The sequence below is a fragment of the Macaca mulatta genome, chromosome 3 (assembly GCF_049350105.2).
Source record: "Macaca mulatta isolate MMU2019108-1 chromosome 3, T2T-MMU8v2.0, whole genome shotgun sequence".
NCBI classification, from domain to species: Eukaryota; Metazoa; Chordata; class Mammalia; order Primates; family Cercopithecidae; genus Macaca; species Macaca mulatta.
In genome coordinates, this window is record NC_133408.1 from 126,169,919 (window position 1) to 126,185,083 (window position 15,165).

At 39.4% G+C, this 15,165-nt stretch overlaps 2 protein-coding genes across 4 annotated transcripts in view; one reads left to right on the plus strand and one right to left on the minus strand.

The window, feature by feature from the left end:
* HEPACAM2 (HEPACAM family member 2) overlaps nt 1–2,269 on the plus strand; it is a 42,187-nt gene extending 39,918 nt beyond the window's left edge. For all 3 annotated transcript variants that reach the window (XR_013415922.1, XM_077998068.1, XM_015134263.3), the window contains one exon: nt 1,767–2,269. Coding sequence is in view for 2 of the 3 variants with exons in the window: in XM_015134263.3 (XP_014989749.1) it covers nt 1,767–1,797 (31 nt within the window). In the remaining variant the exon portion in view is untranslated. The remainder of the gene's footprint in view (nt 1–1,766) is intronic.
* Nucleotides 1–15,165, minus strand: part of VPS50 (VPS50 subunit of EARP/GARPII complex) — a 220,315-nt gene that overhangs the window by 164,179 nt on the left and 40,971 nt on the right. The window lies entirely within an intron of this gene.

Sequence of the window (15,165 nt, forward strand, 5' to 3'; positions counted from 1 at the left end):
TTACACCTGTATTGAAACCCTTACCATGCTACTATAATTATACTGTGAACCAAGCATGTAAAGAGCTAATTATAACACTGTGTTCTAAATGCAATAGTAGAAGTGTGTAAAAATGCAGAGACACCACAGAAGAAGGAGTGATTAATTCCTTTTGGCAGCATCCGATAAGCATTCTTACAGAATATTGGGTTTTGGTGGGTGAAAGGAACACACCAACTTTAGAGGAAAGGGCATTCCAGGAGCTAACATTGAGTAAGATTTGTAATATATGAGGAATGAGTATGACAAGTATAGTCATGCAAAACAAAAAACGTGAATGACCCAAGAGGGTATACTTAGTAAAATTATAAAACATGCCCAGTCCTTGAGAAATTGAAATCTCATTAGAAATTTCTGTTATGTTTAATAAACTCTTGTTAACTATATTTCATGTGCCATAAGATAGAGAATAAATAAATATAACTCAGTCTTTTATCTTCTAAGAGCTTGCAGTCTTGTCAAAGAAGGAGATACAATAAATTTAATAATAATACTAGTAGATACTAAATGCAACATGGTACACCATTAAGAAAGAAGAACAAAAAGCATACTATAGAAGCTTAGATGAGGGCATCAAATTGAGTCTAGGGTATTCAAAGAAGGCTTCCAGGAAGAAGCTGAGCTGAATCTCAAAGGACGAGAAGGAGTTAGCCAAGTGAAGAAATGTGAGGAAAGCATTTCAGGCAGAGATAACTGCTTGGGCAAAGGCATAGAGGCAAGAAACAGCCTGGTCTATGTGAAGAACTGTAAGCAGTGCAGTAATAATGAGAGAATAAGACAGGGAATGGTCAAGGCAAGTACTGATGAGAGAAGAAGCTAGTATACTGAACTTCCCCATTACACTCATCACGAGGGTGATCATTTGCTTAGTGTCTATCTTCCTCACTACACTGTAAGCTCCCAAAGTCAGGGAAGGCAGGGAATAACATCTGCCTATATTCCCAATGATTATAATATCTCAGCAATCAAGAAATATTTGAGGATAAAATGAATGAATAAGAGTACATGGACAAAGGTCAGATCATGCATGAACCTGACTGTTCAGTTAAGAAACTTGGATTTATTCTCTAAGTAATGAGACATCAGAGCAGGTGAGCAATCACATCAGATTTCTGTTTCAAATAGATCACTCTACATAAACTTGGAAATGGATTTTATAGGATGAAGCTGAGACTAGACAAATAATTAGGGAAGATATTACTATAATCAAGACGAGGATGTAGCGCTGGATGGACTATAGAGTGGAAGTCTTAGAGATAAAACTTGTAGAGACCCAGTTATTGGATATGGGACATCAAATACAGGTAAGAGTCATAAAGAAAACTTGTGTTTCTGTCTTGAGAGCTTGATGATGCCATCATACAAGATGGGAAGTGCTTGTGAAACAATAGGTTTAAAAGGGGGGAAGTGATGAGTTCAGAACTAGGTAAGGTTAGGATTAGTTTAGGATTACAAATAAAAATGTCTGATAGACAGTTGTATATCCAAGAGGGACATTCAGGGAGAGGTCTGGGTTTAACAAATAAATTTGGACCACATATCACAATGCCTTTGACAGAGAATAACAAAAAACTCAGATTAAAAGGACTGAATGAATAATTTATTGTCTTAAATGACAGAAGTTCAAAGGTCAGGTAAATTCCCAGGATTGGTTAATTTAATGACTCAACAATGTCATCAAGAACCCAAGTTCTTTTTCATCTTCTACTCTTCTCTCATGGTTACAGGATGGATGTAGCAATTCCAGAAGTGATATAAACATGCCGCACCATCCAGAAAATGGAAAAAGCCACTTCGTGTGCTACTTCTTTGGGTGTGAGGAAATCTTTCCCAGAAGCCTCTACTAGAATTCCAGTAGTGTTTCCTTGACCATACATGCTACATGCCCTTCCCTAAAGGAATTATTGGCAAGAGGAGTGGGATTACCTTGATTGAAACAATACTCAGAATTTACTTCCCTGGATATGGTAGGGAAGACAACACCTTCTGAAGCATGTGAGTGGTTGGAAAAACAATGAATATCTGATTAAAATTGAATTTTGTATGGAATGAGGAACAGGTGGAAGTGGACGTCAGAAGTGAGATAGAAAGCAAATAAAGGGGGGAAATGCCCTTGGAAACACCAACTTCAGGAGATGCCATCACCATTATGGAGATGCCAGGGAAGGTTAAGAAACAGCAGTTAAAGAAGCTAAAGGTGAACTTGGAAATAAACTTTAAAGAGAAAAATTGAATATGAATTTTATTGTCGTATGTCCATAAATGTCTTTTTTTTACATTTATTTATTATTATTATACTTTAAGTTGTAGGGTACATGTGCATAACGTGCAGGTTTGTTACATATGTATACTTGTGCCATGTTGGTGTGCTGCACCCATCAACTTGTCATTTACATCAGGTATAACTCCCAATGCAATCCCTCCCCCCTCCCCCCTCCCCATGACAGGCCCCTGTGTGAGATGTTCCCCTTCCTGAGTCCAAGTGATCTCATTGTTCAGTTCCCACCTATGAGCGAGAACATGCGGTGTTTGGTTTTCTGTTCTTGTGATAGATTGCTAAGAATGATGGTTTCCAGCTGCATCCATGTCCCTACAAAGGACACAAACTCATCCTTTATGATGGCTGCATAGTATTCCATGGTGTATATGTGCCACATTTTCTTAATCCAATCTGTCACTGATGGACATTTGGGTTGATTCCAAGTCTTTGCTATTGTGAATAGTGCTGCAATAAACATACGAGTGCATGTGTCTTTATAGCAGCATAATTTATAATCCTTTGGGTATATACCCAGTAATGGGATGGCTGGGTCATATGGTACATCTAGTTCTAGATCCTTGAGGAATCGCCATACTGTTTTCCATAATGGTTGAACTAGTTTACAATCCCACCAACAGTGTAAAAGTGTTCCTATTTCTCCACATCCTCTCCAGCACCTGTTGTTTCCTGACTTTTTAATGATCGCCATTCCAACTGGTATGAGATGGTATCTCATTGTGGTTTTGATTTGCATTTCTCTGATGGCCAGTGATGAGGAGCATTTTTTCATGTGTCTGTTGGCTGTATGAATGTCTTCTTTTGAGAAATGTCTGTTCATATCCTTTGCCCACTTTTGGATGGGGTTGTTTGTTTTTTTCTTGTAAATTTGTTTGAGTTCTTTGTAGGTTCTGGATATTAGCCCTTTGTCAGATGAGTAGATTGCAAAAATTTTCTCCCATTCTGTAGGTTGCCTGTTCACTCTGATGGTAATTTCTTTTGCTGTGCAGAAGCTCTTTAGTTTAATGAGATCCCATTTGTCAATTTTGGCTTTTGCTGCCGTTGCTTTTGGTGTTTTAGACATGAAGTCTTTGCCCATGCCTATGTCCTGAATGGTACTACCTAGGTTTTCCTCTAGGATTTTTATGGTATTAGGTCTAACATTTAAGTCTCTAATCCATCTTGAATTAATTTTCGTATAAGGAGTAAGGAATGGATCCAATTTCAGCTTTCTACTTATGGCTAGCCAATTTTCCCAGCACCATTTATTAAATAGGGAATCCTTTCCCCATTTCTTGTTTCTCTCAGGTTTGTCAAAGATCAGATGGCTGTAGATGTGTGGTATTATTTCTGAGGACTCTGTTCTGTTCCATTGGTGTATATCTCTGTTTTGGTACCAGTACCATGCTGTTTTGGTTACTGTAGCCTTGTAGTATAGTTTGAAGTCAGGTTGCGTGATGCCTCCAGCTTTGTTCTTTTGACTTAGGATTGTCTTGGAGATGCGGGCTCTTTTTAGGTTCCATATGAACTTTAAAGCAGTTTTTTCCAATTCTGTGAAGAAACTCATTGGTAGCTTGATGGGGATGGCATTGAATCTATAAATTACCTTGGGCAGTATGGCCATTTTCACGATATTGATTCTTCCTATCCATGAGCATGGTATGTTCTTCCATTTGTTTGTGTCCTCTTTGATTTCACTGAGCAGTGGTTTGTAGTTCTCCTTGAAGAGGTCCTTTACATCCCTTGTAAGTTGGATTCCTAGGTATTTGATTCTCTTTGAAGCAATTGTGAATGGAAGTTCATTCCTGATTTGGCTCTCTGTTTGTCTGTTACTGGTGTATAAGAATGCTTGTGATTTTTGCACATTAATTTTGTATCCTGAGACTTTGCTGAAGTTGCTTATCAGCTTAAGGAGATTTTGGGCTGAGACAATGGGGTTTTCTAAATATACAATCATGTCATCTGCAAACAGGGACAGTTTGACTTCTTCTTTTCCTAACTGAATACACTTGATTTCTTTCTCTTGCCTAATGGCCCTAGCCAGAACTTCCAACACTATGTTGAATAGGAGTGGTGAGAGAGGGCATCCCTGTCTTGAGCCAGTTTTCAAAGGGAATTTTTCCAGTTTTTGCCCATTCAGTATGATATTGGCTGTGGGTTTGTCATAAATAGCTCTTATGATTTTGAGGTACGTTCCATCAATACCGAATTTATTGAGTGTTTTTAGCATGAAGGGCTGTTGAATTTTGTCAAAAGCCTTTTCTGCATCTATTGAGATAATCATGTGGTTCTTGTCTTTGGTTCTGTTTATATGCTGGATTATGTTTATTGATTTGCGAATGTTGAACCAGCCTTGCATCCCAGGGATGAAGCCCACTTGATCATGGTGGATAAGCTTTTTGATGTGTTGCTGAATCCGGTTTGCCAGTATTTTATTGAGGATTTTTGCATCGATGTTCATCAGGGATATTGGTCTAAAATTCTCTTTTTTTGTTGTGTCTCTGCCAGGCTTTGGTATCAGGATGATGTTGGCCTCATAAAATGAGTTAGGGAGGATTCCCTCTTTTTCTATTGATTGGAATAGTTTCAGAAGGAATGGTACCAACTCCTCCTTGTACCTCTGGTAGAATTCAGCTGTGAATCCATCTCGTCCTGGACTTTTTTTGGTTTGTAGGCTATTAATTATTGCCTCAATTTCAGAGCCTGCTATTGGTCTATTCAGGGATTCAACTTCTTCCTGGTTTAGTCTTGGAAGAGTGTAAGTGTCCAGGAAATTATCCATTTCTTCTAGATTTTCCAGTTTATTTGCGTAGCGGTGTTTATAGTATTCTCTGATGGTAGTTTGTATTTCTGTGGGGTCGGTGGTGATATCCCCTTTATCATTTTTTATTGCATCTATTTGATGCTTCTCTCTTTTCTTCTTTATTAGTCTTGCTAGCGGTCTGTCAATTTTGTTGATCTTTTCAAAAAACCAACTCCTGGATTCATTGATTTTTTGGAGAGTTTTTTGTGTCTCTATCTCCTTCAGTTCTGCTCTGATCTTAGTTATTTCTAGCCTTCTGCTAGCTTTCGAATGTGTTTGCTCTTGCTCTTAGTTCTTTTAATTGCGATGTTAGAGTGTCAATTTTAGATCTTTCCTGCTTTCTCTTGTGGGCATTTAGTGCTATAAATTTCCCTCTACACACTGCTTTAAATGTGTTCCAGAGATTCTGGTATGTTGTATCTTTGTTCTCATTGGTTTCAAAGAACATCTTTATTTCTGCCTTCATTTCGTTATGTACCCAGTAGTCATTCAGGAGCAGATTGTTCAGTTTCCATGTAGTTGAGCGGTTTTGATTGAGTTTCTTAGTCCTGAGTTCTAGTTTGATTGCACTGTGGTCTGAGAGACAGTTTGTTATAATTTCTGTTCTTGTACATTTGCTGAGGAGTGCTTTACTTCCAATTACGTGGTCGATTTTGGAGTAAGTACGATGTGGTGCTGAGAAGAATGTATATTCTGTTGATTTGGGGTGGAGAGTTCTATAGATGTCTATTAGGTCTGCTTGCTGCAGAGATGAGTTCAATTCCTGGATATCCTTGTTAACTTTCTGTCTCGTTGATCTGTCTAATGTTGACAGTGGAGTGTTGAAGTCTCCCATTATTATTGTATGGGAGTCTAAGTCTCTTTGTAAGTCTCTAAGGACTTGCTTTATGAATCTGGGTGCTGCTCCTGTATTGGGTGCATATATATTTAGGATAGTTAGCTCTTCCTGTTGAATTGATCCCTTTACCATTATGTAATGGCCTTCTTTGTCTCTTTTGATCTTTGATGGTTTAAAGTCTGTTTTATCAGAGACTAGTATTGCAACCTCCGCTTTTTTTTGTTCTACATTTGCTGGGTAAATCTTCCTCCATCCCTTTATTTTGAGCCTATGTATGTCTCTGCGTGTGAGATGGGTCTCCTGAATACAGCAGACTGATGGGTCTTGACTCTTTATCCAGTTTGCCAGTCTGTGTCTTTTAATTGGAGCATTTAGTCCATTTACATTTAAGGTTAAGATTGTTATGTGTGAACTTGATCCTGCCATTATGATATTAACTGGTTATTTTGCTCGTTAGTTGATGCAGTTTCTTCCTAGCCTCGATGGTCTTTACATTTTGGCATGTTTTTGCAATGGCTGGTACCGGTTGTTCCTTTCCATGTTTAGTGCTTCCTTCAGTGTCTCTTGTAAGGCAGGCCTAGTGGTGACAAAATCTCTAAGCATTTGCTTATCTGTAAAGGATTTTATTTCTCCTTCACTTATGAAACTTAGTTTGGCTGGATATGAAATTCTGGGTTGAAAATTCTTTTCTTTAAGAATGTTAAATATTGGCCCCCACTCTCTTCTGGCTTGGAGAGTTTCTGCCGAGAGATCTGCTGTTAGTCTGATGGGCTTCCCTTTGTGGGTAACCCGACCTTTCTCTCTGGCTGCCCTTAAGATTTTTTCCTTCATTTCAACTTTGGTGAATCTGACAATTATGTGTCTTGCAGTTGCTCTTCTCGAGGAGTATCTTTGTGGCGTTCTCTGTATTTCCTGGATTTGAATGTTGGCCTGCCCTACTAGGTTGGGGAAGTTCTCCTGGATGATATCCTGAAGAGTGTTTTCCAACTTGCTTCCATTTTCCCCCTCACTTTCAGGCACCCCAATCAGACGTAGATTTGGTCGTTTTACATAATCCCATACTTCTTGCAGGCTTTGTTCATTTCTTTTTCTTCTTTTTTCTTTTGGTTTCTCTTCTCGCTTCATTTTATTCATTTGATCCTCAATCGCAGATACTCTTTCTTCCAGTTGATCGAGTCGGTTACTGAAGCTTGTGCATTTGTCACGTATTTCTCGTGTCATGGTTTTCATCTCTTTCATTTCGTTTATGACCTTCTCTGCATTAATTACTCTAGCCATCAATTCTTCCACTTTTTTTTCAAGATTTTTAGTTTCTTTGCGCTGGGTACGTAATTCCTCCTTTAGCTCTGAGAAATTTGATGGACTGAAGCCTTCTTCTCTCATCTCGTCAAAGTCATTCTCCGTCCAGCTTTGATCCGTTGCTGGCGATGAGCTGCGCTCCTTTGCCAGGGGAGATGCGCTCTTATTTTTTGAATTTCCAGCTTTTCTGCCCTGCTTTTTCCCCATTTTTGTGGTTTTATCTGCCTCTGGTCTTTGATGATGGTGATGTACTGATGGGGTTTTGGTGTAGGTGTCCTTCCTGTTTGATAGTTTTCCTTTTAACAGTCAGGACCCTCAGCTGTAGGTCTGTTGCAGATTGCTTGAGGTCCACTCCAGACCCTGTTTGCCTGGGTATCAGCAGCAGAGGCTGCAGAAGATAGAATATTTCTGAACAGCGAGTGTACCTGTCTGATTCTTGCTTTGGAAGCTTCCTCTCAGGGGTGTACTCCACCCTGTGAGGTGTGAGGTGTCAGACTGCCCCTAGTTGGGGATGTCTCCCAGTTAGGCTACTCAGGGGTCAGGGACCCACTTGAGCAGGGAGTCTGTCCCTTCTCAGATCTCAACCTCCGTGTTGGGAGATCCACTGCTCTCTTCAAAGATGTCAGACAGAGTCGTTTGCATCTGCAGAGGTTTAGGCTGTGTTTGTTATTGCTCTGTCCCCAGAGGTGGAGTCTACAGAGACAGGCAGGTTTCCTTGAGCTGCTGTGAGCTCCACCCAGTTCGAGCTTCCCAGCAGCTTTGTTTACCTACTTAAGCCTCAGCAATGGCGGGCGCCCCTCCCCCAGCCTCGCTGCTGCCTTGCCGGTAGATCACAGACTGCTGTGCTAGCAATGAGGGAGGCTCCGTGGGTGTGGGACCCTCCTGGCCAGGTGTGGGATATGATCTCCTGGTGTGCCTGTTTGCTTAAAGCGCAGTATTGGGGTGGGAGTTACCCGATTTTCCAGGTGTTGTGTGTCTCCGTTCCCCTGGCTAGGAAAAGGGATTCCCTTCCCCCTTGCGCTTCCCAGGTGAGGCAATACCTTGCCCTGCTTCAGCTCTGCCTGGCGGGCTGCAACAGCTGACCGGCACTGATTGTCTGGCACTCCCCAGTGAGATGAACCCAGTACCTCAGTTGAAAATGCAGAAATCACCGGTCTTCTGTGTCGCTCGCGCTGGGAGTTGGAGACTGGAGCTGTTCCTATTCGGCCATCTTGCTCCGCCCCCCCCATAAATATGTTTTAAGAAGGGTGGGTGACCCTATATATTCTGGTTCCAGATCAGGAAGATTCTCATGTCTACAATGACCACCTAATACCATTTTCTTAGACAGTTCTATTTTAGTGAAATTTTATTAGGTTAATTAACATATATTTACTGAAATATTTCAATGAAATTTAATTTTTAACTATATGATTTTGCACATTAAGAAATCTACCAACTGCAAATCCTGATTCTTATTTTCAAACAAGCCCTTAGTCTTAGAGGCTGACCTGCCAGGCAGTCATAATTAGATGTTAATAGATACATACATTTGTTGATTTCATTTGTGTCTAACAACTTCTGACCTTGACCTAGTTTCTCATGCCATCAAGGAAAATCCCCACTGTTCCAACACACACACTTAAAATACATCTATTTCAAACCTTCTGCTTTCAAAAGTGTCCCAATAGATTATATCAGGACCATACACGGAAAGCTCTCATTTGCCTCCTTGTCCATCTGGAATATTCTTGTTTGCTCTCCAAGGCTAACTGTGCTGATGTCATATCTACTGTGCAGCCTCCCCAGAAGTGCCCAAGATTCTTTCATGATCCTGTAATGCTGCCTACAAAACCCAGCTGGAGCCCTGGACACACATCTACTTTCCCCTATTAGATGGGAAAGATCAAACAATTTAAAATAAATGAGATACCTTTTAGTAACTAGGTTACACAAATAGAAATGATATTAGCAAACTAGTACTGTGTATGTAGTGTTGATGCAGTAGTGTTGAGGTAAAACCAAACACTATTTGTGCCCAGTCCCAGTTGTCTAATCTGTAATGTGAGAGAGAAGGACCAAATAAACTCTAGGATTCCTTTCAGTTTTATGGTCCATGCTTTTATTACTTTACCATAAATATCTATAACTCCTTGGCAGACAGATATTATAAAGTCCAAATCTTTTCACCAAACTGTTGCCTTTGCTTAAATAACTGAACTAATAAGTAGATATAAAAGAAAATTTGTTTCCTCATTTGAGAACTCAGCATGGCATCTCACTTGTGTACTCTTATCATCTTTATGCAGCACCACTTAGTGTAGGCACTATCAAGTAATTACACACAGTGTAATAGTTGCAAATACCTACAATGTCAATAAAATGTCCAAACTTTTTCCAGTAGTGTTTTCAGTTTTTCTTGTTTTCAAATGATCTGTTTAAAGAAAAGGAACAAGAAATCTAAGTACCTATCAGCAGGGGGTGAGTTAAATACTAGTAAAACTAACAGGACATTGTAGCATTAAAAAGAATGAGATAAATCTAAGTAAAATAACACGGAGAAAAGTTCTGCATATCTTATTAACTGAAAAACAATATGTCACAGTCCATTTTTTTGGTATGATTCACATGTGATATAATCATATGAATCAATACTAATTCTATGTATTTGTGTATAGAGAGAAAATATTTAGTAGCAATCTCTGAGAAGAAGAAAGGAATAGTGGGTGCAGAGGCTTAACTTTTTTTCTTTTTTGCTTTACAGATATTTGTACTGCTTCATAGATATTTTTACAATAATAAAATAAAGCACAAAAAACTGCTTAAGGAGAACTTAACATTCTAAATCACACATCTTAATTGAAATTCCATTTGTGCAAAATTGTTCTGTAATTACTCAAGTATGTAGACCATTTATCTCTTCCCTTTCATTTACTCTCATTTTCTTTCTTTCAATTTTTCTTGGCCCTTTCTTCCTGATTTTCCTTTTTTTGTTCTGATTTCATTTCTCCTTGTTGTATTCCATATTTTCCTGCCTTTAATTTCCTTTCTCCTTTCCCCTAAACTGAATCCCTGAAAGGTGAAAATCTGGAAGTGTAAATAGGTGATTTTCGTGTTGGGTAGTGACTCTGATCATGGCCCACGGCTCTCCAAATACAGGAATCCGAACTGTGTGGTCTGACCACCTGAGAGGAACTGTGGCCAAGACGGAAGGACATCAAGATTCAGAGACCGACTGTAGAGATTTAAAACAAAATTCTATAACTAAAATCCAGAATTTACTTTTTCATGAAAATGTATAATGATTTGGCTTTAATGCTGTGGCTATTTCAGCTGCAGTCCAGCAGGAAAAAGAATGAATCCTAGAATAAAGGAGCCTCCATAACAAAGAGAGGACTGGGCTAATGTTACCATGGCAACTGCCAGGTTAATCAGAACGGTTGGTGAAAGATGTGAAGTATTTGGCGGGTCTTGCTTCTTATGGCTAAAAATCTATGTGATTGGATTGAATTGAAATTGAATTGAATTGAAACACATTGAATTGGAAAGCAAAAGACTAACCTGAGGCAGAGGTTTTTCAAGGATGCACTTAATTTATTGTTGTAATTTGGTGTGCAATATATGTCAAACTCTGCCAGATGCCTAAAATATATTCTACCTTAGCTTTCAGAATAATGCTATGATGCATTATCCCTACTTTGTAGATGAAGAAACTGATGTTGAGAGACGTTAGGAATCCCCTCCAATGTCATCAACTAATGAGTAAATGTCTGTATCACTCTCTGCTCTCTCCCAGACAACTTCAGCAAGGGCTGCTTTGTGGAATCACACTGGAGGCTTCATGAAGCTGTGTGTTTACATATAAAGTTCCCAGCTAAAGCTTCCAAGCTCTCTGGAGTTAAACGTTGCAGAACATCAGCTATTTCATTTGTTCAGTGTTCAGGTGGCTTCCACTTTGCATAAGAATGCTAGGAAAACAATTCCATTTTTTTCAGAATAATAAGCTAGAATCAAAATGAGTATGTCTCTCTTAATACTTATTTAATGTACATTCATATATAAATTTATTTATATGTAGAAACATCTACATACATATTTATGTATTATCAGGCAATGTTTCCATTGCAGTAAGGTCGACTGCAAACTTCTTTTATCTGCAGAGAGAGAAAGATGAGGTGGTATTCTTTACATTTCTAGAACGGGGTACCTATAATTTCACTTCCTATCTCTAATACCTTGCTGCTCCACAGAAGTCAGACCTTTATTTATACAGAAACAAAAAGGCCTAGATCAAGGAGGGGTGTGTGTGCGCGCGTGTGTGTGTGTGTGTGTTGTGGCTCTGAAAGGTTTCTGAAGCAATGGCTACTTGTTTTAACTAAAGTAAACCGTTTTTTGTTTTGTTTTGTTTTTTGGTTTCTTTCTTTTTTTTTTTTTTTTTTGAGACAGAGTCTTGCTCTGTCGCCCAGGCTGGAGTGCAGTGGGGCGATCTCGGCTTACTTCAAGCTCCGCCTCCCGGGTTTACGCTATTCTTCTGCCTCAGCCTCCCGAGTAGCTGGGACTACAGGTGCCCGCCACCACGCCCGGCTAATTTTTTGTACTTTTAGTAGAGACGGGGTTTCATCGTGTTAGCCAGGATGGTCTCGATCTCCTGACCTCCTGATCCGCCCACCTCGGCCTCCCGAGGTGCTGGGATTACAGGCTTGAGCCACCGTGCCCGACCAGTAAACCGGTTTTAACAGGTAGATTCAATTCTCATGTCCTCTGCATCTAATGCATTTTTATTGTAAGTGGCAAGCTGTAAACATTAGCATTTTAAGTCTATCTTTGAAAAGGCACAAACATGAATGCTCCCATTTCTTCCCTCCCTTTCCTGTCTCTCAGCCATAAATAGATAATAACTGAACACATCTTCTACTGTCATCTCTGAAGGAGGTTACAGAGCGAAAGCTAAGACAAGACAGGTAGTTCTTAATCTAAGTTACATCTACACCAGCAGGGGCCATTTGGTCTTCCAAGAAAAGTTGACTCCCTGCCAGCCTGTTTACTTCTCAGTCGTTAGACTATTGAAATCTAGAAATGTTGGGTAAGAAGTCACCAAAGCGACTCCTAAGGACTGATGGTAAAAACAGTGGACAGTGGTGACAGTCAAAACCATCACTACTAGGACACATCAGCCTGATATCTATATAGTTTGTTTAAAATGCAATTTTCACACTGCAAAGCTAGAAAGTCACCGTACAACTTAGCAAGTTAAGTATGTCGCGTAAATTCATATCCAGAGTTTTACAGTGCTAAGTTTATTATAATCAGATCACGAGAGTTCTTTGCCTTTCTGACTTATGACCTATATGTTTCCTTCTTTAAAAAGAGAAAGTTTTAGAAGCAGAAGAATGAAAGGTGGCAAGGTTTAGTGTAAGACAACTGGTATTGTAAGGAAATTTCAAATGACATACTGAAGTATACTCCACAGCCTAGAACAGGGGTTCCCAAACCCTGGGCCACGGACCAGTGTGTTAGGAACTGGGCTGCACAGCGGGAGGTGAGCAGCAGACCAGTGAGTAGAGTTTCATCTGTATTTACGGCTGCTCCCCATCACTGGCATTACCACCTGAGCTCTGCCTCCTGTCAGATCAGTGGCAGCATTAGCTTCTCATAGGAGCAGGAACCCTATTGTGAACTGCACACGCGAGGGATCTAGGTTGCACACGCCTTATGAGAAGCTAATGCCTGATGACCTATCACTGTCTCTCATCACTCACAGATGGGACCGTGTAGTTGCAGGAAAGCAAGCTCGGGGCTCCGACTGATTCTACATTATGGGTTTTATAATAATTTCATTATATGTTACAACATAATAATAATAGAAATAAAATGCACAATAAATGTAATGAGCTTGAATCATTCTGAAATTACGCCGCCCCCCCCAACCCCGCATCCCACTCCCTGGTTTGTGGAAAAATTGTCTTCCATGAAACTGGTCCCTGGTGCCAAAAAGGTTGGGGACCACTGGCATAGAAGACAAGATAAATTCCAATAAGCTTACATTGTTACAGAATTACGAGTACAACAGTCCATTAAAACTAAAAGTATAAGTTTAGAATGGGTGACCAAGATGATTTATATATGTTAAAGACAGAAAGGACTGTTTTTCTAGAACTGTTTATAGTTTATCTGCTATGAAAGACGGTGGCTGGGATGTCCATTCAAGATCCCTTCCAACAGAGAATTACAAACATGGTTACATTCCTTAATCCTTTAGTGCCATCTATGGTCCGAATTTAGAAAGTGTCAGTTTAAAACAAATTCTAGATACTGTGAAGTCTCCTTGTTTAAAATTAGCATATTTATCTCTCAATTATATTTTGCCTTTTTGGGTTTGACTAAATGAACTGGATATCTTTCTGAAGGGCAATTTGGCAATATGTATTATGAGATTTAAAAATGTTTAAACTCCTTAACTCCATGACTCCATGTCTAGGAAATATCAAGGGAGAAACATACAGGTATAAGTATATTCATTACAGTATTGTTTAAAAAACTCAATGTGCAAATGATTATAATACATCTATATGATGGAATATGATGCATCCATTTTTCAAAATGTGTCAAAAGAAAAAAAAATCACCTTCAGTTGCAATCTCTGTAATTTTTCTCCCTATAGAAAGATTTCAAGTCTTTCATAAACTATCAAAAATCTGAAGAGATCTATAATGCTACAGCATGCAACATCACACCAAAACACAATCCATAACCCACAAAACTAAACAGCTATGTGCCTAGCAAATAGAATTCACAAATATGCTAGAAGAGAGTGTTAAATTTTACATATACACCATTCAAGATAAATGATATAAAATCTTTACTTTGCGGAGAAAACAGAAGTTACCCGATTGAAACTCCTGCATCGTTTTGAAATAAAACATACTTACCTCCCTGTGCTTCTATCCTGGTCTGCATCTCTCTAACTACCAGAGAGGGGAACAATCTCTCCACCTCTGCTCTGGATTTTACCCCATTACTCACCTCAAGAACTTTACACCATTCATCATCTCTTTTCTTCTCCATGTTTATCCAACCTTTTCTCTCAATTGAATGTTTTACACCAACTTTAAAACACACTCAAGTGAATGTAATTTAAAACAAAAAATGAAAAGAATTTCTCACTCAAATCCATGTCCTCAACCTCCTCACTTCTAGCAACTGTAGTACTGTTTCTATCACTCACTTCACAGTCATTCTTAATTTTCTTTTTGTGCTATTACAATGTTCACACCTCCTGCTCAATCCTAAACCCACTTCAGTTTGGCATATGACCCCATCACTCTAGTGAAATAGCCCTCTGTAAAGTCACTAATGACTTCTCTGTTGCTAAATTCATGGATTTTTTTCAGTAGTCATTATACTGTCTCAGCAGTAGTCAACATTCTTGACCAATGCCTCCTTCCTGAAGCACTCACTACCCTTGGTCTTCCCCTTTTCTTCAGCTACTTCTCAGTCTCCTTTGTTGCTCATTCTCCTCTTCTTGGCCATTAAATGCCACAGCACAGTTTTTGGCATCCTTCTCACTCCATAATCTCCCCTTAGGCAATTTCTTCATAGTTATGGTTTCAATCACCACTTACATGCCAATAATTTACAAACTAATTTCTAGCCCTATGCTTTTCCCTGAATTCCAGGAACACACACACACACACACACACACACACGCACACACGCACGCACACGCACACACGCACGCACACGCACGCACACGCACACACGCACGCACACAAGCATAAAGTGGCCGAGTGACATCACTTCTCTAAGGCATCTCAATCTCTACTTGACCAAAGCATAATTTATAGTTTTTTCTTCCAAATTTACTCTCTTGCAGTGCTCTCTTTAAGTTCTATAAATGGCCCTACAACCTTTCTAGTTATGCAAATCAAATACCAAAAGTCATCCTGGGTA